At 52.3% G+C, this 27,257-nt stretch overlaps 1 protein-coding gene and 1 long non-coding RNA gene across 2 annotated transcripts in view; both read left to right on the top strand.

Annotated features, from left to right (window-relative positions):
• The first annotated feature begins 4,808 nt into the window (after positions 1-4,808).
• Positions 4,809-27,257, top strand: part of LOC125334965 (centrosome-associated protein CEP250-like) — a 39,274-nt gene continuing 16,825 nt past the window's right edge. Inside the window, exons 1-4 of the mRNA XM_048322204.1 lie at positions 4,809-4,855; positions 6,155-6,282; positions 6,473-6,642; positions 7,378-7,557. Coding sequence (XP_048178161.1) covers positions 4,809-4,855; positions 6,155-6,282; positions 6,473-6,642; positions 7,378-7,557 — 525 coding nt within the window. The remainder of the gene's footprint in view (positions 4,856-6,154; positions 6,283-6,472; positions 6,643-7,377; positions 7,558-27,257) is intronic.
• Positions 13,443-15,471, top strand: LOC125334853. Its single transcript, XR_007207261.1, has 3 exons — positions 13,443-13,602; positions 14,110-14,238; positions 15,118-15,471. It is a non-coding gene; the product is annotated as an uncharacterized LOC125334853 (long non-coding RNA).

Here is a 27,257-nt window from a genome sequence, read left to right as displayed (position 1 = left end):
AGTTGGAGGAAAGTGAGCAAGGTAGAGCTTCTCCTCTCGCACCCACTGCCCCATCCTGTCTCGCCAGCAGGGATCTCTGATCCCGTGCAGAGCAAAAGTGCCCAGAGATGGCAGAGGGGAAGAACAACCAGCAGGAGATTTATCCATCCAGTGCCAGTGAAAGCGTTTTCTCGAGAAAGATGCCGTGGCTGGCAGTGCCATCTGGCTGTGCTATGGCTGATCCCGTGCACAGGTGGTGCCTTTCAGGTGCTGTGTCTGTGCTGAGGAGCTGTAGCTGGATGCCTCAGCTCGATTCCCCCCAACTCCAGGCCCTGCCAGAGCCTCCAGGCTATTGGCCTCTCTGGAGCAGGGCTGCACAGGCATCCCCGCTCCTTTGTCTCTCTTGGATTGCTCACTCTGCACAAGCCCAAGAGCAAAGACACTTTCCTATTCCTCTGAACCTTGCCCCTTTGATTCCTGCTTTTTTCTCCTTCATTTCTGTCAGCTTTGGAAGCCCTTGTGGCCTTAGGGGCTGGCAAACACAGGCAGGCCGAGAAGAATGTGCTGTTGTCCCTGCAGGATGCACATCAGTTTGCCTTTGCTTTGCTGTTCTCATTCTCCTTCTCCTTCCTGCTGCAGCGATGTGGAGGGCAGAACACCAGAAGACCTCTCGAGAAACTGCCCTGGAGAAAGAGGCCATTGCCCTGAAGGAAGAGGCTGTGACTCTTCATCAGGAGGTGGCACCTCTGCAGAGGAAACTGGAGAGCCTGGAGAAGGAAAGGAAGGATGTGCTGGTGAGAACGGCAGATGCCATGAAGGGCCATTTCCTAGCTATGTTTGGCCCTTGTGTTAATAGTTCTAAGGAGCACCTCTTTGCAGTTGAACTTGTCAAATTGCATTCTTCTGAATAAGGAGGAAAAGATGTCATAGTCATGTCAAAGCCAGTTAGTGCTGAGGCTGCTGGTTTTGCTCCATGCTGGAGTTTTGTGCCCTACAAGCTGTAGTTCTCAATGTCCACACTGGCTCTATGGACATTGCATGGTCTGGGCAATTCCTCGTGTCCAAACCCACGTTCAGATTTCAAATACCTGGACCTGGAACGAGGGGTGAGAAGGGCAAGTTTGCTGTTAATAGAAAGGTGTTTGGCCTTGGCCATCAGAGAGCAGTCAATGGGGAGAAAAGAGAGAAAAGCAAAGTGCTGATGCAGATAAGGACGTGTGCCTGCAAGGGGAGAACTCGTCCTGAGTGGCAGCAGAGAATGACAGACTGATGTGGCCGTTGCTGCTCCAAGAGAGGGCAGTGGGGCTCTCGGGGATGGTGCCATGGAAACTCTACACAGGAGAGCTCAAAACCCACTCCTGTCAGCCCAACTGCAGGGAATGAATTGCTGGGGGTGTTTGCTCTTCCCTTTCTCCCTGATGGAGAGCACATCCTCATTTAGGCACTGCCTAAATCCTTCTTAGCATGGGCTTGGAATCCTGGCTGCAGTTCTGGCAGCTGCTTCCCAAAGGAACACTCGAGTGGAGCTGCAAGAGGTCGGGGAAGGGCAGAAAGGGAGCTGGGACGGGCTGAGTGAGCTGGGAAAGACTCAGCGTCAAGGGTGGCCCCAGCAAAGGTCTGAGGCATCCCGAGAGGCAGAGAGAGAGGGGCAGCCTTTGCCTGCCTGTGGCAGGAGTCCCGATCTGGTATGAAAAGCAAACCGAGAGAGGGAATGAGTGACCTCCCTGTTTTGGCAGCGTGAACGGGAACTGTATGAGGAGCAGATGGGAGATCTGAAAAAGAAGAATGAAATGAATACACCGGAGATGCGAACTCATAAGGAAAACCCCCAACAACTGGAAGTGGACAGGGAAGCCAAGCAGGAACAGTTGGAGCATGGGGCTGCTGCTTTGAAGGAATGGCAAGAGACCGCTCAAGTCCTGAGTGCTGCACTGAGCAAGAGTGAAATTTCCAAAGGGGCTCTGAAGAAAGACTTGGACATCCTGAAGGAAAGGCTTCGTCTCCAGGTAGGCACTGGCATTGATCTTCAGTGCACTGCAACGTCTCTCAGTGATCCCAATGAAGTTTCCCATGAAGAGGTGGGATTCTAGATCCCTGTCCGTCTAGGCCTGCTTGGGCAAAGCAGCCCGGGCTGCAGCAGGCAGCCTTGTGTGTCTGCCTGGCTCCAGCCAGAGACCATTGGCTGCCAGATTGTTTGCTGGCACGCCTGGAACGACTGATGCAGCTCTGGAGCTGCTGTTCAAATCAGCTCCAGGCCAAAAGCTGGGCATGGGGAATTGCTTCTCCCGTGCCCAGGCAAGGGGAGGCAACAGGTGGGGGTTGGATTTGGTGTGGAAAGGAATGGAGCAGGTGAGCAGAGTGATGGACTGAAGTGAGCAGAGTTCTGTAGCAAGGGCTGAAGAGCAGCTGCACTGCTGGAGCTTTGAGGATGCTTCCTGAGATGGAGATTTCTGAGGGACAGCTCTTGTGGTGTTTGAAATAAGGGATCATCTCCTCTCTGAATACCCAGCAGGCTGTTGGAGCAGAAGGGAAGCAGCTGTTATTTCTCTCAGACACCAGCATGGAACTTCAGAAATCATTTGCATCTTTAGACGAGGAGAAGACCGAGAGGCCTGAATTAACCACTGAGCTCAGGAGAACTTTTGACCAGGTAAAATGGGCTTTTGCTACCTCTGCAAAGCCTCAGGCTCCTCTGGAACACAAGCCCATGGTGTCAGGAAAGAAGAGTTGGAGGAGTTTCAAGGCCTCAGCAGTGCTTGAGGGCTCATTCTCCCCCTGGGCTTCATTGCCTATATTGTGCTCTGCTCCCGTGTGGAATGCTCTGAAGTTTGGGAGAAGGAGAGTTTGCTCCCTGTCCCTGGGCTGGCTGTGCAGGAGCTTGCTGTTCAGATCAGCTCCAGGCCAAAAGCTGGGCATGGGGATCTGCTGCTCCCTTGCCCAGGCAAGGGGAGGCAACACGTGGAGGTTGGATTTGGTGTGGAAAGGAATGGAGCAGGTGAGCAGAGTGATGGACTGAAGTGAGCAGAGTTCTGTAGCGAGGGCTGAAGAGCAGCTGCACTGCTGGAGCTTCGAGGATGCTTGCTGAGATGGAGATTTCTGAGGGACAGCTCTTGTGGTGTTTGAAATAAGGGAATCATCTCCTCTCTGAATACCCAGCAGGCTGTTGGAGCAGAAGGGAAGCGGCTGTCAGAGCGCTCCTGGAAGGGTGTGGAATGTGTGTGGGACCAGGTTGCAGCAGCAGCAAAAGACAAGCCAGAGAAGCGTGTGCTCAGGAGAACTTTTGAGGTAAAGTGGGCTTTCGCTGCCTCTGCAGAGCCTCAGGCTCCTCTGGAACATGACACGTGTGCCCAGGCAGTGCTCTGGAGTCCTCTGCTTGTTTCCTTGCCTCTCCCTGTCCCTGCTGTGGGTGCACCCTTTTGTTTGTTCTCTCTGTTGTGGCAGCCCATGGCTTTCACAAAGGCACCTTCACTCCGCTGCCTCCCTCCCTGGCCCCGTGTCCCCGCACACACACTGGCCTCTCCTGCACAGCCCCCAGCGAGAGCTCTTTGCCCCCAGTGTTGTCTGGTGCAATTGAGGGTCTCTGAGCAGAGATCTCCTCGCCTTGATGTCCAGAGGTCCTTTTGCCCCATGTTTGCTGACAGGTTTCTGTGACCCTTTCTCCCATCCAACGTGCAGGTGGAACCTGAAGGGAGGAGTGTCCAGAGAATCTTTAGGAAAGTTTATCTCTCGGGTACCATTAGAGTGGATGCTCCCCAGTCTGCCCAGCACAGCAGGTTGACTTCTGGACAGGTGAGAACAGCGTCTTCCTTGGTGGGAGGAACACAGCCCTTGGCAAAGCACATGTCCCTCAGAAAGCAGAGGAGCAGCTGTGAGCTGAGCCGTTTTCCCCAAGCCAGGCAAGCCCTGAGCGCTGCTCCCAGGGCTGGCATCTCCTCTGCTCCAGAGCAGACAGAGGGCACCGTGCTGGAGCTGCTGTGGCTGCAGCCGCTGCAGAGCCAGCAGGAGGTGGGAGCAGCTGGCTCTCTGCTGCCAGCCAGCCCAGCAGCCACAAGCCCGTGGTGTCAGGAAAGAAGAGTTGGAGGAGTTTCAAGGCCTCAGCAGTGCTTGAAGGCTCATTCTCCCCCTGGGCTTCGTTGCTCACATTGTGCCCTGCTCCCGTTTGGAATGCTCTGAAGTTTGGGAGAGGGAGAGTTTGCTCCCTGTCCCTGGGCTGGCTGTGCAGGAGCTTGCTGTTCAGATCAGCTCCAGGCCAAAAGCTGGGCATGGGGATCTGCTTCTCCCGTGCCCAGGCAAGGGGTGGCAACACGTGGGGGTGAGCAGAGTGATGGACTGAAGTGAGCAGAGTTTTGTAGCGAGGGCTGAACAGCAGCTGCACTGCTGGTGCTTAGAGTAAAGTGTATTGGCAGTTGTGGAAGATGCAGTATTTTTGGGTGAGCACACAGAATTTGGGGCAGGGATGTTTTTCGGGAAGGAGCAATCTGGTGCCAGGCAAGCCAGCAGGGCCTGACACAGCACTTCCAAGGAAACAGTGCCAGAGGCTTTTGGCAGCCCAGGGTATGGGAGCTGCAGAGGGCAGATGCTGTGAAACTTTGAGCCCAGAGCACAGGAGCTCCCTGTCCTCTGGCTGCCTGCGAGGTGGCACTGGCTGGCTCTGCACAGGGCTCCTGAGGAAGGGCTTGAGCTGTACCTTGTCCTGCTTCCAGGTTTCCCAGGAGCAAGAGTCGTCGAGCAGGGCTCTGGAGCAGCTGCACCAGGAACTGGCCCAGGTGTGCAGAGAGAAGGAGCTGCTGGGCCAGGAGAAGGCTGCCCTTGAGGGCCGACTGGCAGCCATGGAGTGTCACAAACAAGACCTTTCCAAGCAGCTGGCAGAGACCAGGTAAAGGCAGGGAGGAGACCCTTTCCAGATGCTTTTACCTTGCATGGACAGAAAATGGAAGTCTCAAGAAAAAGAAATATGCCACAATGTGAAGGTTATTTTTCTGACATCTAAAGCCAGCAAAGCTGTCGTGAGCCTTGGGCTTCTGTTTGTGCCGCCCAGCACACTCATGTGGGAAGTCAAAAGCAAGCCACCCGGCCCTGAATTGAGTAGTAGTTAAACCATGCAGCTGTTGAGTGAAACCTCATGTTTTTCTTGGGTTTAGTTCCTTGTTCTGGGCATTGAGGTGATTGAGATCCCTCTTTCCTTCCTAAGTAGCTTGACACAATCCTGATCTTCAGAACTGAAGCTTCAGAATTCCAGGCTCTGACCTTGGGATGTTGGCAGTAGCACGCTGCCATTCAGGGGGAAGCCAGAGGCTCCTGCTGAAAATGCTGAGGGCCTTCTGCTTCCAAGCAGACTCTTGAGAAGTGTGAGGCAGGACCTAGAGCTGGTTAGAGAGCGGCAGGGAAACCTCTTTGGAATTGTTGACAACCCCTCGGGAATCTTGCTGAGGGTTGATGGGCACCCACCTGTCAAACCTGCCAAGGTCCTTTTGGATGGTCCCTCTCACTCTCCAAAGAAGGACAAGACTTGGGCTACTGCCTGCTTAGCTGGCAACACTAAAATAAAGGTGGCAAGTCTATTCCTTGACCATGCAGGAGTTTAAACTGCAGTCTCTGCATTCAGGTAGTTGTTGTTCAGGCAACATAGTGTTCTGAATTTTTACAAGTGCTGCCACGACCATGAGATTTTACTGTATCATGCAAAGTAGTTCTGAAGTCTCTTAAATACAGGGTGTCTGGAAAATTATGTACCTTTATGTCCATGATGAAGAGAGTTAACAAGTCAGGGGTGAGCCAGGACGAGAGTCTGTTCTGTCCCCCTGCAGAGCAGCTTGGAAGTGCTGATGAGAGAAGGGCTGTGAGCAGAGGCTGGGCTTTTGCTCGTCAGCCCAGCCTGTGTGGGCACAGCTAGCCAGGGTCATAGGTCAGGAACAGCAGCTGAAGGTTCGGCTGTTGAGGTCACGTTGGGCTGGGCTGTCTGTGCTGTGCCAGGCCATAAGGAAGGCCTGGGCACTCCCTCAGAGGGCCCTGCTTTGCTATTGAAATGGCACAAATGGGCCTTCTCTGTACAAGTTTCCATGCGAGCCATTTTGCATTCTCAGGCCTGGGGACCTTGAGCCACGTTGTCCTGGAATAACTGCCTGGGAGTGTCAGGAGCGAGCAGCTCATGTCTCTCCGTATTTGCAACCTGTAGGTCAGTGAAGGAGAGCCTGGAATCCAGCCTGTTTGCTGCTCAGCAGCAGATATCTCAGCTGGAGATCACCAGCAACCATCTGGAGGCTCAAGTGCTCACAGTCACACAGGCCAAGGAGGCGCTCCAAGGTGAGAACCTCGTGTGCTTTGTTTGTGGTGCCGCCCCTGCCTAGAGAAGCTGCTGTAAAGCCTCCTCTGTCTGCAGGGCTTCTGAGGAGCGTTGGGGCTGGAGGCAGGGCCCTCCTACGCCGACACTGGAAGGGCCTGAGTCAGTAAAGGCAGTAAAGACTCTGAATCTTGCTGTTGGTCATGTTTGCAGGAGAAGTGCAGTGCCTCCAACGTGAGCTGGAAGCAGAGAGAGCTCTCAGGAAGCAGGAGCAGGAAGACACAGCGCAACAGCTCTTGCAGGCAGAGCAGCAGTGTCAGGAAAGCCTCAGGCTTCAGGGAACTGCTCAGCAGGTGGAAATAAACAAGCTCCTGCAAGACCTGGTAGGTGACAATAGGCTTCTGAATTGTCCAAGCCGGCCCTGGGGGCTGGTTTAGCACCAGCAGAGCCTGAGGGTGTGAAAGGGCAGCAATCCTCTGCCAGAGGCCTCCCACTGCTGGGCCGGGCAGGAGAGGCGGCGGCTTGGACTCGGAGGCGCGTGAAGACCCCCAGGATGGTGCTGGGCCAGTAAATGCAGCCACGGCTTCCGTGAGGGCGTAAGACGAGTTCCAGAGCAGCTTGGGCAGTGCCCACCCAAAGCGTGGCAGCCCAGGGCAGGATCTTCCCCGAGTCCCACCTGCCACGGAGCAGATGCCAGCGTGGAGCAGATGCCAACAGTGCTGCTGGCTGCAGGCGTGGGAACTCGGTTCCTGTCTTGCTGTGCTCCCAGGGTGGACAGCGGGATTAGCTTTGGGCTGGAAGCAAATGGAACAGGCCCCGGTCCTTCAGTCCTTGTGACTGGGGCATCAGGGTGCCAGAAGGTGACACCTCCTTTTCTGAATGGTTGGACTCAATGCTGGTGCAGGTCTTTCCCAACAGAAATGATTCCATGGTTCTGTGATTCTTGCACCTGCTGAGCCTCCTTTTAAATTCCCTGACAGGACACGGTTTCTGGAGAGCAGAGAGCCAGTGCTGTTGTCTTTTCAGGTTGGGGTTTGTGGGAGGGATGAAGCTTCACAGTTTTCAGCGAGGAGCTTGCCTGGGGACTGCAACTTGAAGACTTTTCCTCTCCTCCGCAGGCAAGTGAGCGGGAAAGGCACCATGCAGAGATGCAGGAGACGCTGCAGCAATGGGGAAAAGAGAAGGCAGAGAGAGAGCAGGAGCACGAGAAGGTGCTGTTTGAGATGAGGCAGAAAGTTGCCACCCTGCAGGCTCAAAGAGAAGAGGAACGAACTAGATTTGAAAATGCCAAGCGAGAGGTAATGATTGTGCAAGGAGAATTGGTGTGATTTTTTGCAAGGCTGGAGCTGTGGGAGATGGCAGGCTATGGGGCTGTGTGGAGCATGCCCTCTATGTCTTCTACATTGAATTTGGGGAGGTGAAAGGTGAACAGGGCTATCTTTGGGCCCAGGAATGAGCCCTCTCCTAGGAAGCCAGGCAGAAACATCAGCTTTCCGTTAGGATTTTTGTGCTGCTCTTGTGCTCTGTTTTTCCAAGACTTACCTCGGAGGATCTGCACTGTTCTCTTACGGGTCCTCTTTTGGTGTGTACTGGTCGGTGTCCATAGCCAAACGGAGTTTGTAGGACTTTTCTTTTGTGGGCACAGGGAGGGCGCAGCAGGAACGCTGACAAGAGAAAAATCTTTTTAAAGACTCGCCTGGAGTATTTCTGAACAGCAACCCAGAGATGTCTCCTGGGCTGTGTTCTAAGTCACTTCGTGGGAAGCTGTGTCCCCCCAGGGCAGACAGTGGCTCAGGGGAGCAGCAGCCGAGTGCTCTGAGAGCGCGTGAGCCCATCAGTCTTTGCCTCTTGCCACACAGAGTTTGCAGGGCAAGTGTCAAGCCCTCTGCTCTTTCCTTCTGTGCAGGTCCTGCTGGAAAAGCAGAAGGAGAAGAATTCTTTATCAAAGACACTGCTCCAAACTCAGGGACAGCTAAGCCGAGCCTGCCAGCAGGTGCAGCAGCTCAGGCAGGAGGTGAAAGAGCAGCAAGAGAAGGGGCAGGTAAGTCTGAGCAGGCAAGGAACAGAGTGCAGGGCAGTGGCAAGGGCACAAAAGGCAGGTGCTGGGAGTGAGGAGGCAAGGGCTGCTTCAGGCCCTGGCAGCACAGAGCCTGGCAAGCTCCAGAGCTCAGGCCCGGGAAGGAAGGCTTGCAATGGAAGCAGAGGTGGGTAGAGAAGCCAAAAGAAGTCGCTGAAGGAATGGGATTTTGAGACAGCAAGTGGGAAAAGCTGAGCCTGAGGGCAGGTCCCAGGAAGTTGCTCTGCATTTTGTTGCCAGACCATCGAGGCAAAGCTGCAAGCTGAGCTGCAGGAAGCTCGGAGGGAAATCCAGGCAGCGCAGAAGAGGCACAAGGAAGAACTACGAGGCATCAAAGAGGAAATGAATCTCCTCCTTGAGCAGAGGGAGGCTCTACAAAAGCAGGTGAGTGAAACAGCAGTGGCACTGCAGCATCCAGCAGGGGGTCTGTGCCCTTCTTGCTTTTCCATGGCAGAGCAGCAGCTGCTGGGGTGGTCCCTGGGGCTGCCTCGTGCTCTGGGCTCCTTGGCAGCTGCTCTGCAGGACCCTCAGTGCTCTGCTGAATCTCAGCTGCTGCCCTGGACAGCTGGGCTAGTCCTCTGGGCTGTTGGCCAGCAACCATCAGCATGGATTCCTGCTGGCCTCTTCTTGCTAGCCTTGGTGTGGGAGGTGCTTTTTCAGGTGCCCTTGGTGGGCCACGTAGAGATTGAAACAAGTTGTGTGTATGCATTGTGAATCTGGTGCTCTGAGGACAGGGAGAAATGGAAAGTTGGCCTTTGCCTTTTCTCACAGCCTCTGCTGTGGCTGACAGTGACAGGCTGTGGCTGTAGCCTCTGACTGCTTTGTTCTGTTTGACTGGAGGTGGGAGAGTTGACATCTCAGCTGGCAGCCTCCAGAGAGTCCCAGGCAACGATTGTTCAGAGAGCCCAGCAAGATGTGAGCTGGGCCCAGGAGCAGTCAAGGCAGAAGCTGTTGGAGGTTGAGCACCTCCAGAAGATGCTGGAGGAGGCAGAACATCAGAACAAGGAGCTGCAAGTGCACCTGAAGAACTTGGAGATGGAAAGGAGTCAATGGGAAGAAGTGGCACGCCAAAATTCAGGATTTCGGGCTTCCTTGGACGCCCTGGAGAAGGAAAAAGCCAGGTAAATGAAAGCCTGTGGGACTCTGCCTTGTGGGAATGGATTCCCTCTTTGCCATCTTTGCACCTGCCAGGGGCTCTGGCAGCATCTCCTACGTGGCAGAGTTCTGAACTCTCCGTGCAGACGCGTCTCGTTGTCTGGATGTTGTGTTTCATTTTCTTTTCTTTCAAGCCTTCAGTTAGAGTTTTTCTGAAGACAAAGGCTTTTGGAGTAGCTCTTTCCCTCTGGGGGTGTGTTCTGTTGTGAGGTGGGTGTGCTAACACTGCCCAAGCTGCAGTGTAAGAAGCTGGACACATCCAGCAGCTCCGCCTTGGGTCCTGTAACTTGAAGCTTTTGGCATCTGGATCAGCCTGGCAGCCTGATGCCTTTGCTTGGCAGAACCATCTCAAGGCCCTGATTGCTGACCTAGGCCAGATTCCCCTCAAAGGCACCCAAGAACCAAGAATGTCTCTGTTGCATCGTTCCTCAGAAAATGCCCCCAGGTGCCTGGAGGGGCTCAAGCAGGGTCCCTCCAGAGTCCCTCCAGAGTCACAGGCAATACTGACTGTGCAAAGAATGCAAGAAACAAGACCAAGGTTGGCGGGGCTCCTCCAGCTGACCAAGTCCTGCCGGTCTTCAGTGCCGCAGGATTCTTCTTCCAAGAAGAAGACAAAGAAAAGGCAGGGCACTCTTGCTTGCCTGCAGGTTGCTGCATCTTCCATCAGGTTGTGCTCCAAGGCTCTGTTGCCACTTCTGCTATCGGCCTTTGTTTCTCCAGCTGGAAGTAGGATGGGTGCTGGTAAATCTTAGGGAACTTCCCCGAGATCCGCTGGCTGTAGGGTGCTGCTCCTCCTACCTGGACATACAAGATGGGGCAAGGAAATGTCTCTTCCATGTTGACCAAACCTTTCCCCCTTGGAGCCTGGGTAGTCAGAAGAAAACTCTTCCTCTCCCCTAATCTCTTCATTGCAAGACTTTGTTAGGTCTGCATTCACATTCCCATCTCAAGAAGAAGGTAGGACATGTAGGCAGGAACTCCCCATTCTTTCATGAATAAAAGCAGAGTGGGCACATGCTGGGCTGTGACTGCAGGGGGGACGAACAAACGGCCACGTTGTTTAGACAAACCTCATCAGACAGAGCAGTTTTCCCCGAGGTGGTGCGAGTCCTAAGAGTTCCTAAAATGTGATACCGTGTAGTAATGAGTTGCATGCTTCCCTTTTAGGCTGATTCTGTCTCTGGAGGAAAAGAACCTGTGCCTCAGAACACTGGAAGAAAAGAACCAGGAACTGAACAATCAGGTGTCTCAGTTTCGTTCTGCTCTTCACGAGGCCGAGCAGCTCTGTTCAAACCGCACAGGACAACTGCTGGCGCTCAACACCCAGGTAATCTGTGCCCTGGCATCCTCTTCTCCTGGGACACACATCATCACCTTTGGCTTGGAGGCCGCAACTGCTTTCCCCTCCCAGCAGCATCCACTGCTGCCGTGTTCTGCCCCGGGGTGCTGCTGCACCCACAGGCCAAGGCTGGATCTGGTGTCTGCTGCCGATGTTTTCCCCCGTTCTCTCCCGGGTCCCAGCAGGAAATGTGGGAGGAGAAGCAGCAGCAGACTCCTTTGGAGCTTCTCCATCCCTCTGTTAGCAGTGTTGTCCCAGATGGAGTTGGTGCCTGTGCTGGGCACCGAGCAATGTGGGCACACAGACGTGGCTATGGCAGGCTGGGGAGGGCACTTCCACCGCAGCCAGTTCAGCCGGTGTTCAGAGCTGCAGCCTCAAGGATGCCCATTGGCTCCCTTTCCCTGTTTTCAGGACATTTGTTTCCATTGGAATCCTTGGCCCTGTGCCTTCTGTTTTGGGCGTGGTTTTGCCTGAAGTCATTTCTCCTTTGTTGCTTGCTCTACTGCCTGCTCTGCTGCCTCAGGAGCAGCCTTGTCCCTGAGGCTCTGTGCATCCATCTTCCAGATCCAGGCTGAGCTGGAAGCAGTGATCGAGAAGGCGGCTCTCCAGCCTGCTCAGGAGAAGCAGGAGCTGGAAACTGAGGTGTCTGAGCTGCGTGTGAGGCTCCAGAGCTCTGAGGAAAGAGCAGAGGCCATGGCCACGCAGTGTACGGCTTTGGAGCTGGAGCTGAGGGAGGTGCAGGCTCAGAGAGACCATCTGAAGGCTCGCAACCAGGAGCTGCAGCAGGAGTTGGAGGAAAGTGGGCAAGGTAGAGCTTCTCCTCTCGCACCCACTGCCCCATCCTGTCTCGCCAGCAGGGATCTCTGATCCCGTGCAGAGCAAAAGTGCCCAGAGATGGCAGAGGGGAAGAACAACCAGCAGGAGATTTATCCATCCAGTGCCAGTGAAAGCGTTTTCTCGAGAAAGATGCCGTGGCTGGCAGTGCCATCTGGCTGTGCTATGGCTGATCCCGTGCACAGGTGGTGCCTTTCAGGTGCTGTGTCTGTGCTGAGGAGCTGTAGCTGGATGCCTCAGCTCGATTCCCCCCAACTCCAGGCCCTGCCAGAGCCTCCAGGCTATTGGCCTCTCTGGAGCAGGGCTGCACAGGCATCCCCGCTCCTTTGTCTCTCTTGGATTGCTCACTCTGCACAAGCCCAAGAGCAAAGACACTTTCCTATTCCTCTGAACCTTACCCCTTTGATTCCTGCTTTTTTCTCCTTCATTTCTGTCAGCTTTGGAAGCCCTTGTGGCCTTAGGGGCTGGCAAACACAGGCAGGCTGAGAAGACAGTGCTGTTGTCCCTGCAGGATGCACATCAGTTTGCCTTTGCTTTGCTGTTCTCATTCTCCTTCTCCTTCCTGCTGCAGCGATGTGGAGGGCAGAACACCAGAAGACCTCTCGAGAAACTGCCCTGGAGAAAGAGGCCATTGCCCTGAAGGAAGAGGCTGTGACTCTTCATCAGGAGGTGGCACCTCTGCAGAGGAAACTGGAGAGCCTGGAGAAGGAAAGGAAGGATGTGCTGGTGAGAACGGCAGATGCCATGAAGGGCCATTTCCTAGCTATGTTTGGCCCTTGTGTTAATAGTTCTAAGGAGCACCTCTTTGCAGTTGAACTTGTCAAATTGCATTCTTCTGAATAAGGAGGAAAAGATGTCATAGTCATGTCAAAGCCAGTTAGTGCTGAGGCTGCTGGTTCTCCTCCATGCTGGAGTTTTGTGCCCTACAAGCTGTAGTTCTCAATGTCCACACTGGCTCCATGGACATTGCATGGTCTGGGCAATTCCTCGTGTCCAAACCCACGTTCAGATTTCAAATACCTGGACCTGGAACGAGGGGTGAGAAGGCCAAGTTTGCTGTTAATAGAAAGGTGTTTGGCCTTGGCCATCAGAGAGCAGCCAGTGGGGAGAAAAGAGAGAAAAGCAAAGTGCTGATGCAGATAAGGACGTGTGCCTGCAAGGGGAGAACTCGTCCTGAGTGGCAGCAGAGAATGACAGACTGATGTGGCCATTGCTGCTCCAAGAGAGGGCAGTGGGGCTCTCGGGGATGGTGCCATGGAAACTCTACACAGGAGAGCTCAAAAACCACTCCTGTCAGCCCAACTGCAGGGAATGAATTGCTGGGGGTGTTTGCTCTTCCCTTTCTCCCTGATGGAGAGCACATCCTCATTTAGGCACTGCCTAAATCCTGCTTAGCATGGGCTTGGAATCCTGGCTGCAGTTCTGGCAGCTGCTCCCCAAAGGAACACTCGAGTGGAGCTGCAAGAGGTCGGGGAAGGGCAGAAAGGGAGCTGGGATGGGCTGAGTGAGCTGGGAAAGACTCAGCGTCAAGGGTGGCCCCAGCAAAGGTCTGAGGCATCCCGAGAGGCAGAGAGAGAGGGGCAGCCTTTGCCTGCCTGTGGCAGGAGTCCCGATCTGGTATGAAAAGCACACCGAGAGAGGGAATGAGTGACCTCCCTGTTTTGGCAGCGTGAACGGGAACTGTACGAGGAGCAGATGGGAGATCTGAAAAAGAAGAATGAAATTAATACACCGGAGATGCGAACTCATAAGGAAAACCCCCAACAACTGGAAGTGGACAGGGAAGCCAAGCAGGAACAGTTGGAGCATGGGGCTGCTGCTTTGAAGGAATGGCAAGAGACCGCTCAAGTCCTGAGTGCTGCACTGAGCAAGAGTGAAATTTCCAAAGGGGCTCTGAAGAAAGACTTGGACATCCTGAAGGAAAGGCTTCGTCTCCAGGTAGGCACTGGCATTGATCTTCAGTGCACTGCAACGTCTCTCAGTGATTCCAATGAAGTTTCCCATGAAGAGGTGGGATTCTAGATCCCTGTCAGTCTAGGCCTGCTGGGGCAAAGCAGCCCGGGCTGCAGCAGGCAGCCTTGTGTGTCTGCCTGGCTCCAGCCAGAGACCATTGGCTGCCAGATTGTTTGCTGGCACGCCTGGAACGACTGATGCAGCTCTGGAGCTGCTGTTCAAATCAGCTCCAGGCCAAAAGCTGGGCATGGGGAATTGCTTCTCCCGTGCCCAGGCAAGGGGAGGCAACAGGTGGGGGTTGGATTTGGTGTGGAAAAAAGGAATGGAGCAGGTGAGCAGAGTGATGGACTGAAGTGAGCAGAGTTCTGTAGCAAGGGCTGAAGAGCAGCTGCACTGCTGGAGCTTTGAGGATGCTTCCTGAGATGGAGATTTCTGAGGGACAGCTCTTGTGGTGTTTGAAATAAGGGAATCATCTCCTCTCTGAATTCCCAGCAGGCTGTTGGAGCAGAAGGGAAGCGGCTGTCAGAGCGCTCCAGGAAGGGTGTGGAATGTGTGCGGGACCAGGTTGCAGCAGCAGCAAAAGACAAGCCAGAGAAGCGTGAGCTCAGGAGAACTTTTGAGGTAAAGTGGGCTTTCGCTGCCTCTGCAGAGCCTCAGGCTCCTCTGGAGCATGACACGTGTGCCCAGGCAGTGCTCTGGGGTCCTCTGCTTGTTTCCTTGCCTCTCCCTGTCCCTGCTGTGGGTGCACCCTTTTGTTTGTTCTCTCTGTTGTGGCAGCCCATGGCTTTCACAAAGGCACCTTCACTCCGCTGCCTCCCTCCCTGGCCCCGTGTCCCCGCACACACACTGGCCTCTCCTGCACAGCCCCCAGCGAGAGCTCTTTGCCCCCAGTGTTGTCTGGTGCAATTGAGGGTCTCTGAGCAGAGATCTCCTCGCCTTGATGTCCAGAGGTCCTTTTGCCCCATGTTTGCTGACAGGTTTCTGTGACCCTTTCTCCCATCCAACGTGCAGGTGGAACACGAAGGGAGGAGAATCAGAACTTTTAGGAGAGTGTTCCCCCACACTACTTTACATTGCCTGTCTCCCAGTCTGACCAGCAAAATGCATCAACCTCTGAAAGACAAGAGTCCTCCAGTAGCTCAGGGGAGCTGCAGCCCTCGTGCTGAGGCACAGCCCGTGGAGAAAGGGGTCAGTGGCCCGAATGCATGCTTTGGGAATCAGAGCTGGGTTCCTAAATCCTGTTGGAACTCTCTCTCCCAGACCTGTGGTGGCTGAGGGTTGTATGAGGGAAGGGTTTGCCAGCCGTGAACTGGACTTGTTGATCATCTGAGCTCTGTTCAGGGGCAGTGTGGGAGCCTGTTCCTTTCCCCTTCCCCAGGGGCAGAGTGTTGGTGAGGGCTGGAGTTGGAGGCTGTGTCTGCCCCCACAGCCGGTACCGTGGGGCTGCGGATGCTCCTGCCCGCGTGGGCTTGACTGAGCTGGGCTTTCTGCCTCTTTCAGGTGTCCTTGCTGCAGTCACAGCTGGCCCGAGACCGGCAGGACAACCTGGAGAGCTGTGCAGGGAGCAGGCAGGAGATGCTCCCGTTGAGTCACAAGGACCTCCTTACTTCCTAGGCTTGTCAGAGAGGAGCCAGGGTGCAGCTGGATGCAGTCGTAGCCTCAGATTTTGTCCATAGTTTATGTTTAAAGGATTGCAGGTGTAACTGTAGGATTGTAGGATAATAGGTGTAGTCGTTGCAGCAGTCGTAGCCTCAGATTTTGTCCATAGGTTATGTTTAAAGGATTGCAGGTGTAACTGTAGGATTGTAGGATAATAGGTGTAATTGAACCTTTATACAACTGTGTTCCAGAGGATGAAGGATATATTTATAGAAAAGTAAAGTGATTTATCGAAAAATAAAATGATCATGATTAAATGAAAAGATCTTTATCAGAGTTCTTGACTACCCAGTACAGAGAACTATAACTTCCACTATAGTGCATTATATTTGAAGCAACATGGAAGCAGTTATATTCAAGCCAGCAAAACCTATTATTAATTAAAGATTGATGCTTCTCACCCAAACCAATGGCCATGGGCAAATATTTCTGTCAGCCTCAAGGAGTGACCTTGAGGGGCATCCTCATTCCAGGGAGGAATCTGCAGATGGGAGACACGTGACATGAACCACTTTGGTGAGGGCAGGAGAATCCTGCCATGTGTGGAGCTCTTCCATTTGTCCTTAGGAAACTGCAACCTGTTTTTTCTCCGAGTCACAGAATCTCAGGCTGGGGGAGGCTGGAGGCACCTCTGGAGGTCACCTTGCCCAGCCCCCTGCTCCGTCAGGGCCACCCAGAGCCGGCTGCCCAGGATGTGTCCAGGTGGCTTTTGAGTCTCTCCAGGGATGGAGACTCCACCACCTCCCCGGGCACCTGCACCAGTGCTCGGCCACCCTCCCAGTGCAGAAGTGTGTCCTGAGCTCGGAGGGCCCCTCCTATGTGTCAGTCTGTGCCCGTGGCTCCTGGGGCTGTCCCTGGCCCCATCCCCTCTGCGGCCTCCCCCCGGGTATTTGTCCACAGGGAGGAGATGCCCTGAGCCTGCTCTGCTCCAGGCTGGGCAGTCGCAGCTCTCTCAGCCTCTCCTCATGGCAGAGATGCTGCAGTCCCTCCATCACCTTGATGGCCCTGTGCTGGACTCTCTCCAGTCTGTCCCTGTCTCCTGTACTGGGCAGCCCAGCTCTGGGCCCAGCACTCCAGGGCTGCCCTCACTGGTGTGGAGCAGAGCGGAAGGATCCCCTCCCTCCGCCGGCTGTGACACAGCTCCCAGTGCAGCCCAGGACGCTGTTCTGCATTGCTGCAGGAGCACATTTCTGGCTCATGGGCATCCTGGTGTCCAGCAGGACCCTGCCAAACTTTAGTTTTCCAACTGGGTGGCCCCCAGCAGATACGGGTGCCTGTGGTTGTTCCTCCCCAAGGACAGGACTCAGCACTTGTCATTGAACTGTCACCCTCGTTGAACTGTCGTCCCTCTGGATGGCAGCACTTCTCTCTGGCGTATCAGCCACTCCCCCGCTTTTGTGGGAGGGCACAGCCTGCCCCATCACCCAGATGACTAACAAAGGTGTCAGAAAGGACTGCACTCAGCACTGTCCTCCGGGGTACAGCACTAGACTTCATGCCCCTGATCACCAGGGATCCAAGAAGGTAGATTTGGTGCAAGGTGTCTTTGCTTGTATGTACGTATTCAGAAAGACTTGGCACGATTTACAGGGATTTCTGTTCCATATCTCATGTGGGAAAAAATGTAATGATCCATGCTCACTCTTGACTAGTGGCAAAAGTGGTCCTGTTGTTGGTGACAGTGGATGTCACCTGCATGGCAACTGTGCCAGGCTGGTGTGACATACTGTGGGAAGGAGCACTCTGAGGGAGGTAAAAGCTGGGGTGTAGAGATCATTTGAAGGCTGTTCTTCAAGCCATGTAAGTCCCTGGTTTGTGGGCTTCTATGGCTTGATCAGGGACAATTCCTAGGCAAGGGCTGAAACTGTGATTCTGTGAGCTCCTTTCCCTTCCAGATCAGTTTTTCCATTAATGATGAGTGATCGAAGTTGAAACTTGCCCAGCTGATAATGCACTCATCTTCCTATGACCTTTGACAGGAGGGAGGAAGGAGTTCTTGATCCTGGAAATGCTCAAGAACTGCCTGAGGATGAGAAGGTCAGGGGTTGAGGCTGTGAAAAGTACATTTGATAGTGTTGGCTTTCGCAGATGGGTTGTGCATTGTAATGTTGGCTCCGTGAGAGTGGTTCTGTTGTTATGAGGGGAGGAGACTGGGTGTTGACTTTCACTGGGGTTTAGAGCTATTTTTAACAGGAAGGTTGTACTGAGGTAGGAGGATGGTTGTAATTGGATAACATCTAAGCAGTGAGGGAATCGAAACCTCTTGAATGTATGGAAAAGTAACAACTGCCCTAGACAAAGACAACTGCACACGCTCTAAAAAGGTGGGACAGGCGAGGAGCCATGTTAATTAGTTCAGAAAAGGTTTTAATATGAAAAATTATTTGTAAATATGTAACTAGCTGATGCAATACCCAGGGGTATATAAGGGGGGTTGCTGCTGTTGACTGCGTGCCTCTAGCTGTGGCTCTGCACCCAGCGCTGTTACCTTTTGCCTTTGTTGACTTTGTCCCTTATTAAATCTTTCCAACTTTGAAAAGTGAGTTCTATTTCTCACAAGGGCCTAATTTAGAATAAGATAACTTAGCAAGGTGAAAAGCAGAATCACAGCCCTGGCTGACAGGAGATCAATTGAGCAGGGAACTTGTGATCAACCTCATCTCAGAAAGGACGAATGTGGAAGAAAAAATTGTGGAAGAAGAATCAAGTTATCCAGAAGGAGTGAACAGACATTGCTGTGGAAGCAGTAGGGGAGGGGGAGAATAGTCAGGGAGCTCTTGAGCCAGGCATCCACCAGGTGTGAGGACCAGAGGAAGCTACAGGAGCTGTCTGTCATCTTCAAAAAAGCCTGGCCATTGAAGGTGGCTCCTGAGAACAGCAAAGAGTGTTACACCAGTCTTAAAGATGGGCACAAAAAAAGGAGGGTCTGAAGAACTACAGGCTAATCAGCTCCTTTGGAATCCCTGGGAAGGTGATGGAGCAAATGGTCCTGGACACCCTTTCAAGCAACTGCGAGGGAAGGGCACTGGGAACGGCCAGCACAGATTTACCACGGGGAAATCATGGCTGGCCGACCTGATGGACTCTGTGAATAATGGGGGACCAGGGACGGTGCTGCCTGACATTGCAAAACATTCAACAGCCACACAGTCTCCTTACAGCCGGGCTGGCGAGGTATGGACCGAGTGAGCGGCGAAGTGAATGGCAAACTGCCCGAGCCAGCGGGCTCAGTACTGCTGGACCAGGTGCAGGAAGTGGCCAGGCTGTGGTGACAGCACGCACTGATCCTCCTTGGAGCCGGTATTACTGTTGATTAACGACTAATATTTACATGCAGAGGCTGTCTCCTCTAAGCAGATGTGTGTCATGAAACTTTACACCAGCTGTTTATTCCGTCAGGATCATACACATTCATTACAAGGTACTTCCTGGCTAATACATAAACATTACTTTCCTAGAACTAATTTACCCACCTCTGCCCCTTACTGGAAGTCCTTTTATGGTCTTAGAGGGTTGTCTAAAGGGGTCTCTGGTGGTCGTATTTGCTGAGAGCCCCCAAAATTGTAAGTGACCTTGCCTTGAACTTCTCTTAGGGCGTGCACTGGTGTTCCTTGTTACATAACTTTGTCACAAATCCCACTTAGGTTCCTTATTATCTGTTTATCCACTGCTTTCAGCTCTGTTTAGCATCCTGTGCGTCTACTTTTACATTCTTTTATCTAATTTGCTAGTTAGTCTTTAAGCTCTATTTTGCAACCGAAAATTTCTATTCTCCATGTTGTCTGTCACAGTGAGTGGCAGCGATGCATCTTCCTGGCGGGAGCCACCCCCCATTTCTACGGTCCCTGAGGCTGACGGATGTGCCACGCACTGATGTCACGTCCAGCCTCAGCTCAGCTTGCATCCCTTGCCCAGACAGGGGAGACCCACAGGCAGGAGAGACAGAAGCCGTGTGCTCAGGCTACCCTGCCTTGAAGGCACGTAAGCCTCCGCTTTCTACAGCTGCTCAAGGGTCAGGGCACCTGGCAGTGAGCCTTCAGCACCGAGTGATGGCATCCCACTTTTGCAGTCTTGGCCCAACTGAATGACCTGGTCTCGTCAGGAGCTGCCCTTTGACCTTGTCAGGGACCACCCAATGGACATGATGCCATGGCAGCTTGGCACCCCCTGGATTTGCCATCCCTAGCGTGATGGTTCACCTCAGCATAGAATCCCCAACTGGTCTGGGATGGAGGGACCTCAAAGCTCATCCTATGCCCCCCCCGGCCATGGGCAGGGATATCTGCCACCAGACCAGGTTGCTCCAAGGCCCCTCCAACCTGGCCTTGGACACTTCCAGGCATGGGGCAGCCACAGCTTCTCTGGGCACCCTGTGCCAGGGCCTCCCCACCCTCCCAGGTGGGAGAGGGAAGAATTTCTTCTAACCCTGCCCTCTGGAATGGAAAGCCATTCCCCTTGTCCTGGCATTCCAGGCCCACTCCCAGCTCCCCTGGAGCCCCTTTAGGCACTGGAAATGGCTCTAAGGTCTCCCCAGAGCCTTCTCTTCTCCAGGCTGAACACCCGCAGCTCTCCCAGCCCGGCTCGGAGCAGAGGGGCTCCGGCCCTTGGAGCATCTCTGCAGCCTCTCTGAACTCACTCCAGCGGCTCCACATCCTTCTGATGTTGGACCCCAGGGCTGGAGGCAGCTCTGCAGGTGGGATCTCAGCCAAGCAGGGCAGAGGGGCAGAATCCCCCTGTCCCCTGCTGCCCACGCTGTGAGGTCAGCCCAGGACATAGGGGGTTTCTGGGTGACAGTGCAAGGGGCTGGGGCACGTTGAGCTTTTTATCCACCAACACCCCCAAGTCCTTCTCCACAGGGCGACTCTCGATCCATTCTCTGCCCAGCCCGAGTCTGTGCTTGGGACTGCCCTGATCGCTCTGCGCCGCCCCTTTCTTCACCCGCCGGCCAATCAGCGCGTGGCTCCGGAGGCGCGGGAAGGGCTGAACCAATGGGAGCGCAGCGCGCCTCACGGCGACGGCCAATCAGAGTGCGGTGGCCGTGAGGGACGGGCTGGGGCGGGGGGGAAATGGCGGCAAGAGAGGGAGAGGGGAGGAACATTGGGCGGCCTGGGGGGACCCGCCCGCCGTTTCGGAGGCTCCCAAGCGCTTCAGCTGCCGTTGCGCAGTCCCCCCTCCGCACCGCTTTGCTTGAGAAGGGAGGGGCGGCTCCTGCCGAAACCGCGCTCGGGGAAAACTCCCCACAGGGGTTGGCTGGGCCAGGGGAGGGGGTGGGTGTGCGCCAGCGGTTCCCGCCTCAGCAAAACGTCCCCTCAGGGGTTGGCTGGGCGGAGTCACGACAGGACGGGACGCTCCAGAAGGACCCAAAAAAGACCCCAAACCCCTTCGGAATGTCAGGAAAACTAATCCAAAGCCACCAGAGGTTTATGTCCAAAAAGGAGACAGAGAAATCCTGTTACTTTATTTGCATAAAGGCAGAGATCATGGCCATTTCCTGTGGGGTCTCTCAAGTTGTTGGAGGATCCAGCCTCCTTTTTATCCTAATTTCCTGGACACATTTCCCTCTGTCTTTCGCCGTTGGCTGAGGTACTTGAGAGGTACAGACTTCCCGAATTGCCTAGGAACAGACTCCCTTCCAATGTGTACTCTCCCCTTCCCTCTCCCCCCCTCCCCACTGTTTTCTTTTGCCTTGTGTTTCTGTTCTTTTTCTCTAAGTCCAGGGATTTAAGGCAGTCTTGAGTGAGTAACACTCCGTGTCAATTAGTGGAATTCCTATGGAATCTTTGGTTCCTCCCATTGCTTCTTTTACCTCTCAGTATCTGACTTTATGTACAGCAGGCCCACAGTTTGTAAAGACGACTTCTCATTCCTGTCAGGAATTTAAACAAAACTGACGAAAATGGAGTAAATTTGAATAAATATGAGTAACTTAAGATGATATTTATGTTGTATTTCAAAAGTGGAGGGTTAAAAGATCATTTGGGCATTAAAGCACCTCAAAAAGACACAAAATGCCTCAACCACATTGGAAAGTTTTAATAAATGTAACTAAAATAGATCTAAATTGACTGAATTGGAATAAATTCAGGACATGGCATTATTTCTGGAATGTGGAGGATGAAAAGGCAATTTTGGTCCTAAAATGCCTCCAGAAAGCCCTGAAAAAGCACCCAGAAGCCTTAAGAGTCCCGAAGGAAAGCTCAGCTGCTCTCCAAAGGCCACAGGTTTCTGGGGGTTCTTACGGATTTGGGGGTGTCCTGGGAGTCTCACCACAGGCCACCATGAGTCCCCAGTGCCGGTGGCTCTGGGCAAGGCGCATTCCCGGCTTTCCCGAACCCCCCCACACCCGAGCCCTGCAGGGGGGGTCCAGTGGTGCCGATCCACATGGAACAGGTCGGTGCAGTTCACCCAGACACTGGACCTGCACAGGCGAGAGAGCGTGGCAGGGGTGGGGCAGGGGAGGGGCAGAGCAGGGCAGGGGCCAGGCAGGGGTGAGACAGGGTGGGAACGATGAGGGGAAGGGTGCGGCAGGAATGAGCAAGGGGTGGGGCAGGGGTGGGGCAGGTGAGGGCAGCCCAATAAGTGCCCCCAGAGACCCCGAGAGCTGTCGCAGTGTAATAAATGGTCAAAAGTTTATTTTGTGGTTGAGAAGAAGTTAAAAGTTGCTTGTTAAAAAGATTGGGGATATGCAGTTAACGAGTTAATTGTTATTGCAAGACTGTACGGGTGTAATGGTGGAATGTGTCCACTGGATGGGGATATAACAAGGACCCAATGGGTTTAATAGAAGGAACTTTCTAGTACATTGCTTCGTAGTGTACAAGGGATGAGGACGATGCCCTAGCCAGTGATTGGAGAATGAGCCAACCAATGAAGTGGACTTATTTGAAAATGATTGGTGAGGAATGCACGGAGGTATAGACCAACCAGCGAACAGGAAAGGGACCAATCAGCGCGAGGATTGAAAAGTGCACCGGTCCGGTGGCACCAGAGACTTTAAAAGCTACCTGCACCAAGGGGAGGGGTCCTCCTGCGGAACTTGGGGTCCAAGGGAGCACCCAGTGGGTCTCACTGTGGGTCTCACTGTCGTTTTTTTGTGTATTGTTTTATTCTGGCCTGTCGCACAGAGCCTTGGCTTATCCTGGGTTCCCGCTCTCAGCGGTTAACAAATAAACGAGTTGACTTTTCCTTTAAAAGTCTCGGCCTCGTTGACAATAGCAGGATCCCGTAACTCACCTCATGTCCCCCTGCTGAGGACCACCCAGAGACCTCCAGGACTCTGTACCCCCCATATCTTCCTCCCCAGCACCCTCAGGACCTCCCAAGAGCCTCCCAGGACCCCCCTGAGATGCCCCGTACCTTTCAGTGGAAGGCTGCTGCTCCCCGTATCTCCCCACCAAAGACCCCCAGGACTCTGTACCCCCCATATCTTCGTCCCAGTCCCCTCCAGAGCCCCCTTAAGCCACCCCAGAACTTGGCAGATACCCCCCCAACCTGTCAGTGTAGGGCCCATACCCCCCAAGCCATCCCAGGGCCCCACAAAACTCCCCCCAGACCTCCCCGGACCCTCTACCCAACCGTATCTCCCTCCTAGACCCCCCAGGACTCTGTATCCCACATATTCCTCCCATATCTCCCCCTATATCCCCTCCCAGCCCTTCCCAGTACCCTCCCCAGGCACCCCCCTATATGTGGCAGTAGAGGGCTGGTGTCCCCCATGGATGAGGAGGGTTTGGGAGGAGGGTGGAAGACCATGGAGTAGCTGGTGGTGGGGGAGGGGGGGGCTTCCCTCCCACCCCTAAACCCCAAGCACTCCCACAGATTCCCTCCCCCCTCCAGCGGGAACTGGAGCAGCTCAGGAGAAAACGTCCTCGGGTGTGCAGCCTGGGGACAGGACTCCCAGATCAGGGGGAAACCCCATGTTATAAACAACCCAGATCCAATATGGAAATGAGTTATTAAAAATTTTATTGAGAACTATAAAATCAGCAAAGCAAAAGGGATTGTGCTGGGAGCATGGCCAGGGGCCAGAGGCTCAATCACAAAATGGTGGTGCTACCTTTTATACCCCTGTGGTTGCATCAGCCTTATGCATATTGATGTACAGTTTTGCATAGTCTCACCCCATGTCACTCTTTTAGGAGCCGGCGCAGTTCTGTTGCAGTGCTCGTCGGGGTCCTCGTTGGATGGAGTCCCACTCCTTTTGTGAAAAACGAGGTTCACTCTCCTGTTAGGATTTAAAAGTTTAATAAAGGACAATAGGGGACAAAGACAATAAAGCAAAAGTCACAGCGCTGGGTGCTTTGGTGCTCAGCCAAGAGCGCACCTGCTATTGCAGAGACACCCCTCTACACACCTGTCCTATTGCATCAGCCTAATGCATATTCATAATCAATCATGCATATTCAGACTTTTCCCCAAGCTAGTTTACCTGTTCCAGGAACTGTTTAGCATGGCTCCTCCTTGGATCTGCCTTTTTAGAGCGCGCGCATTTCCTGGCTGTGGTTTCAGTCAGTTTTTATTATCACCTCCAGGGTGGGCTTTGGTCGATGGTTTCTGCAGACGGCAGTTGCCGATAGCTGGCATGTCAGTAGCAGGGTCTTCATCATGCGTTCATTGGATGTTATCCAACCAAGCAGACAGTTCGATTATCGCAAGCATAACTGTATCAGCTTTTTCACTGTTATGTCTAAGTTTAGTTAATGGCAGAAATAAAGGCATTAGTTATTGTTGCAAAACTGTGTCTTTATAACAATGATACTTTAACATTAAATCCTTTAACATTATTATTTAAATACTTTATACATATAGCATCCATTTTAACATTTGCGGAAAGCCAATATTATAATATGTATTTATCACACTTTTAGGGCTGTGTCTTCGAAGTTTGGCTAGCAACAGCTTGTCCCACTGCAAACTTACAGAACTGACATTACGGCACACAAAATCATACAACCCTTATAAAAAACCAACTTTACAACCAGACTATTTTAACAACATGAAACATTTTAACATATACCATTGTCTTAATATTTCCCAAGGAAAATATCCTAATACTTAACAGTATAACTCATAATGTAATTCATAACCCATAAACATACGGCGAAAGCCAACTCTCTATAAGTTGTTTGTAACACCCCACAAGAGTAGATGGGACCCCCAGATCCCCCAGACCTCCCAAGATGGGAGACCCCCAAGACCTGCCCACCCCCTCAGATGCAAGGAGAACATGTCTTGTGGGGGACCCCAAAATCAAGGGGCTTTAAAATTGGGGGACACCTCAAAATCATGCTGTAAGACCCCAATATCAGGGTGACACCCCCACCAAAGAAGCTGGGACCCCCGAGCTCCCCCACATGGGAGGAGAACATATCTGGGGGGGCATGAAATCAGAGGAAACCCCAAAATCAGGGGAACCCCCCCAAACACTAGATGGGACCCCAGACCGCCAAGACTCCCACAGAGCCCCCCCCCGGGTGGAAGGAGAACGCGTCCTTGGATGTGTGGCCTGGGGGTGTCACCAAAACTGCGAGAAAAACAAAGCCCTCACACAACATTTTGAATGTTAGAGAGTCAAGGCATTACTTTATTCTGGCCAGGATATTGTTCTGGCCAGGATGTACCCCAGAAATCATCTCATCCACACATAGCCCAGGTGTGCAGAGAGAATCATTCCATGACACATGGCTTCTGCTAGATTTTCCAGATCTTTTATACAGTCAAAAGTGATAGAAACAAATTGGGTCAATGCTCATTGGTCCCAAGTGGGTGTAGTTCTTAGCAATTGCTCTCCTGTTGAATCCAGATTTCTTCTCTTCTGATGTTAATTAGATCTTCATTCCTTGATTTTCTTGTCAGTCTTTTGTGGAGGAGATGTCTCCAACTCTGCCAGAGGCAGAGTCTGGGGTAGATGTTCATAGATGGCCGCTGATGTTCTATTGATGTTCCGTTGATGGCCTGCATCTCTTTGGGGCTACTCCCTGTAGGAAGCTTTGGGGTTCAGTCTGGACAGGGCGTAGACGGACGGTGACGGACGGCGACGGGGGATCTCTATAGTCTGATCTTGGAACATGCGGTTTATTGCAAAGGGCGTGGGTATAGGGGCACTGCTTAGAGCTGCAGCTGGCAGCTCTGAGCAGGCCCAAGAGAGCAAGAGAGTAAGTAAGGAGAGAGAGAGAGAGCGAGAGGAATGAGAGTGAAGAAGAAGTGATGAGAATAGAATGGAATGGTGAAGTCCTGGTTACAATACAATAAATCATCTTCTGTACTGAATATTCTAATTGTCACTAACCAATCTAATACAAGATACAAATCCTATAGCATTTACATACAGCCTATAAGAGTTCTTATATTACCATAGAGTGTTACATCTTAACTTCTAAAAACTACTCTTTGGACCCCTTCTGCTGAGCTAGTAGGGTCTGCTCTGACCCTTGGACCTGCCTGCAAGCAGAGGGTATTGTTCAATCAAGAGGGGATTACCTTCAGTCGGCCATACCATTGTTTTCCAGTTGTTCAGTAACTAAGACTTGGTATTTCAAAAGTGGCTTTCATTTCGATGTCGCCTGTAGTTTTCATATTCCCAAAATCTTTTGTCAGGCAATCATATTTATAAGGCTTTCCTGTTTCATCTTCCCCAACATCTACCCCTTTCTGATGAACAAATAAGATATTAGACACAGTCCTACTCGTCATTTTTTGCACACACTGAAGTATACTAGGTACTGCTACTAAAACTATAATTATTACTACTAGAATAATCAAGCCTATTTTACAGAGTTCCCTTAGCCAAGGTGCAAAGCTCCAACCATCAAACAAACTGTCTAGCCAAGACGGGTTATCTGTTGTAATTTGGTTAGCTAGGTCCCTTAGGTTTTGTAATTGTTTGTGAATGGAAACAGAATGATCGGATAAGTTCATACAGCATAATCCTTCAAAATCTTCACAGCCATGCCCATGTGCTAATAAAAGATAATCAATGGCAGCTCTATTTTGTAAAGTGGCACGTCTGACTGCCTCTTCATCGGTTAACAAGTCACTGATCATAGTAGAGGTGGCATTTACCTCCTTGCTGAGCCAACATCCCAACTTGTTTAACTGTTTTAATGCAATTGAGGAACTTAACTGAGGAAGAAAAATGCTCGCAACAATTGATTTTTCAGAGTTCCAAGGGTGAAAGTCACTATCACAGTCGCTCTCATACTGATGTCCCCAGGAAGATCTAATCTTTCTGTTTTTCTTTTTGATTACTTCTTTGACACTGGGAGCAATAATTGTAAGTTGTCCCAGAGCACAAGGGCCACCATCTATTTTTGAAGGTATACCTTGCCAGGCTCTGTCTCCACAGATGAGCCAAATTCCTCTAGGGAATCGAATAGGAAGTTTGTTAAAACGATCTGCATGAGGTTCGTCATATATAAGAAGCTTAGCTTGATTGCACCAAGAAGTTACATTGCTATAAGCTGGGTGATATGGGGTAACGTTTAAATGAGGACCGTTTTCTCCTAGAAAGTGAAAGAAATAGCAGGTATCCATAGTTAACGAGCCTAGGATTTCTAGCTCTTGAAGGTCAGATTTATCAATTTTAGAATTATCAATATAAGTTTGGTGTTTATGGCTGGTAGTTGGAGATACTTGATGATCGTCGTATGGCCAGTACTTATCAAGAGTAACATTATCAAAACCTTCTGGTAAAGGTATTCCAACTAAACAGGTTGAAAAAGGTTTGTCAGGGCTTGTGTCAGATAGACAGATGGTATCGGAGCCTGCAGATTTGGCTAAGGCAACCCAGACATTTGTCTTTGGTTGATTTACAGGTAAAGCTTCACTACAAAAACTAAAACATAAGAATAAAAGCACCATGCACGCGCGCAGATGAGAAAACTCCATTATTTTCTTGAGCTGTTTTTGGCAGATCACTTTATTCTGGTGATTCTGCGCACTTCAGGTTTGGGTGCTTGCTTCCTGGCTTCCACTTGCAGGGT

The sequence above is a fragment of the Corvus hawaiiensis genome, chromosome 17, assembly GCF_020740725.1.
Source record: "Corvus hawaiiensis isolate bCorHaw1 chromosome 17, bCorHaw1.pri.cur, whole genome shotgun sequence".
Lineage (NCBI taxonomy): Eukaryota > Metazoa > Chordata > Aves > Passeriformes > Corvidae > Corvus > Corvus hawaiiensis.
This window is presented reverse-complemented; position numbering and strand designations above follow the sequence as displayed.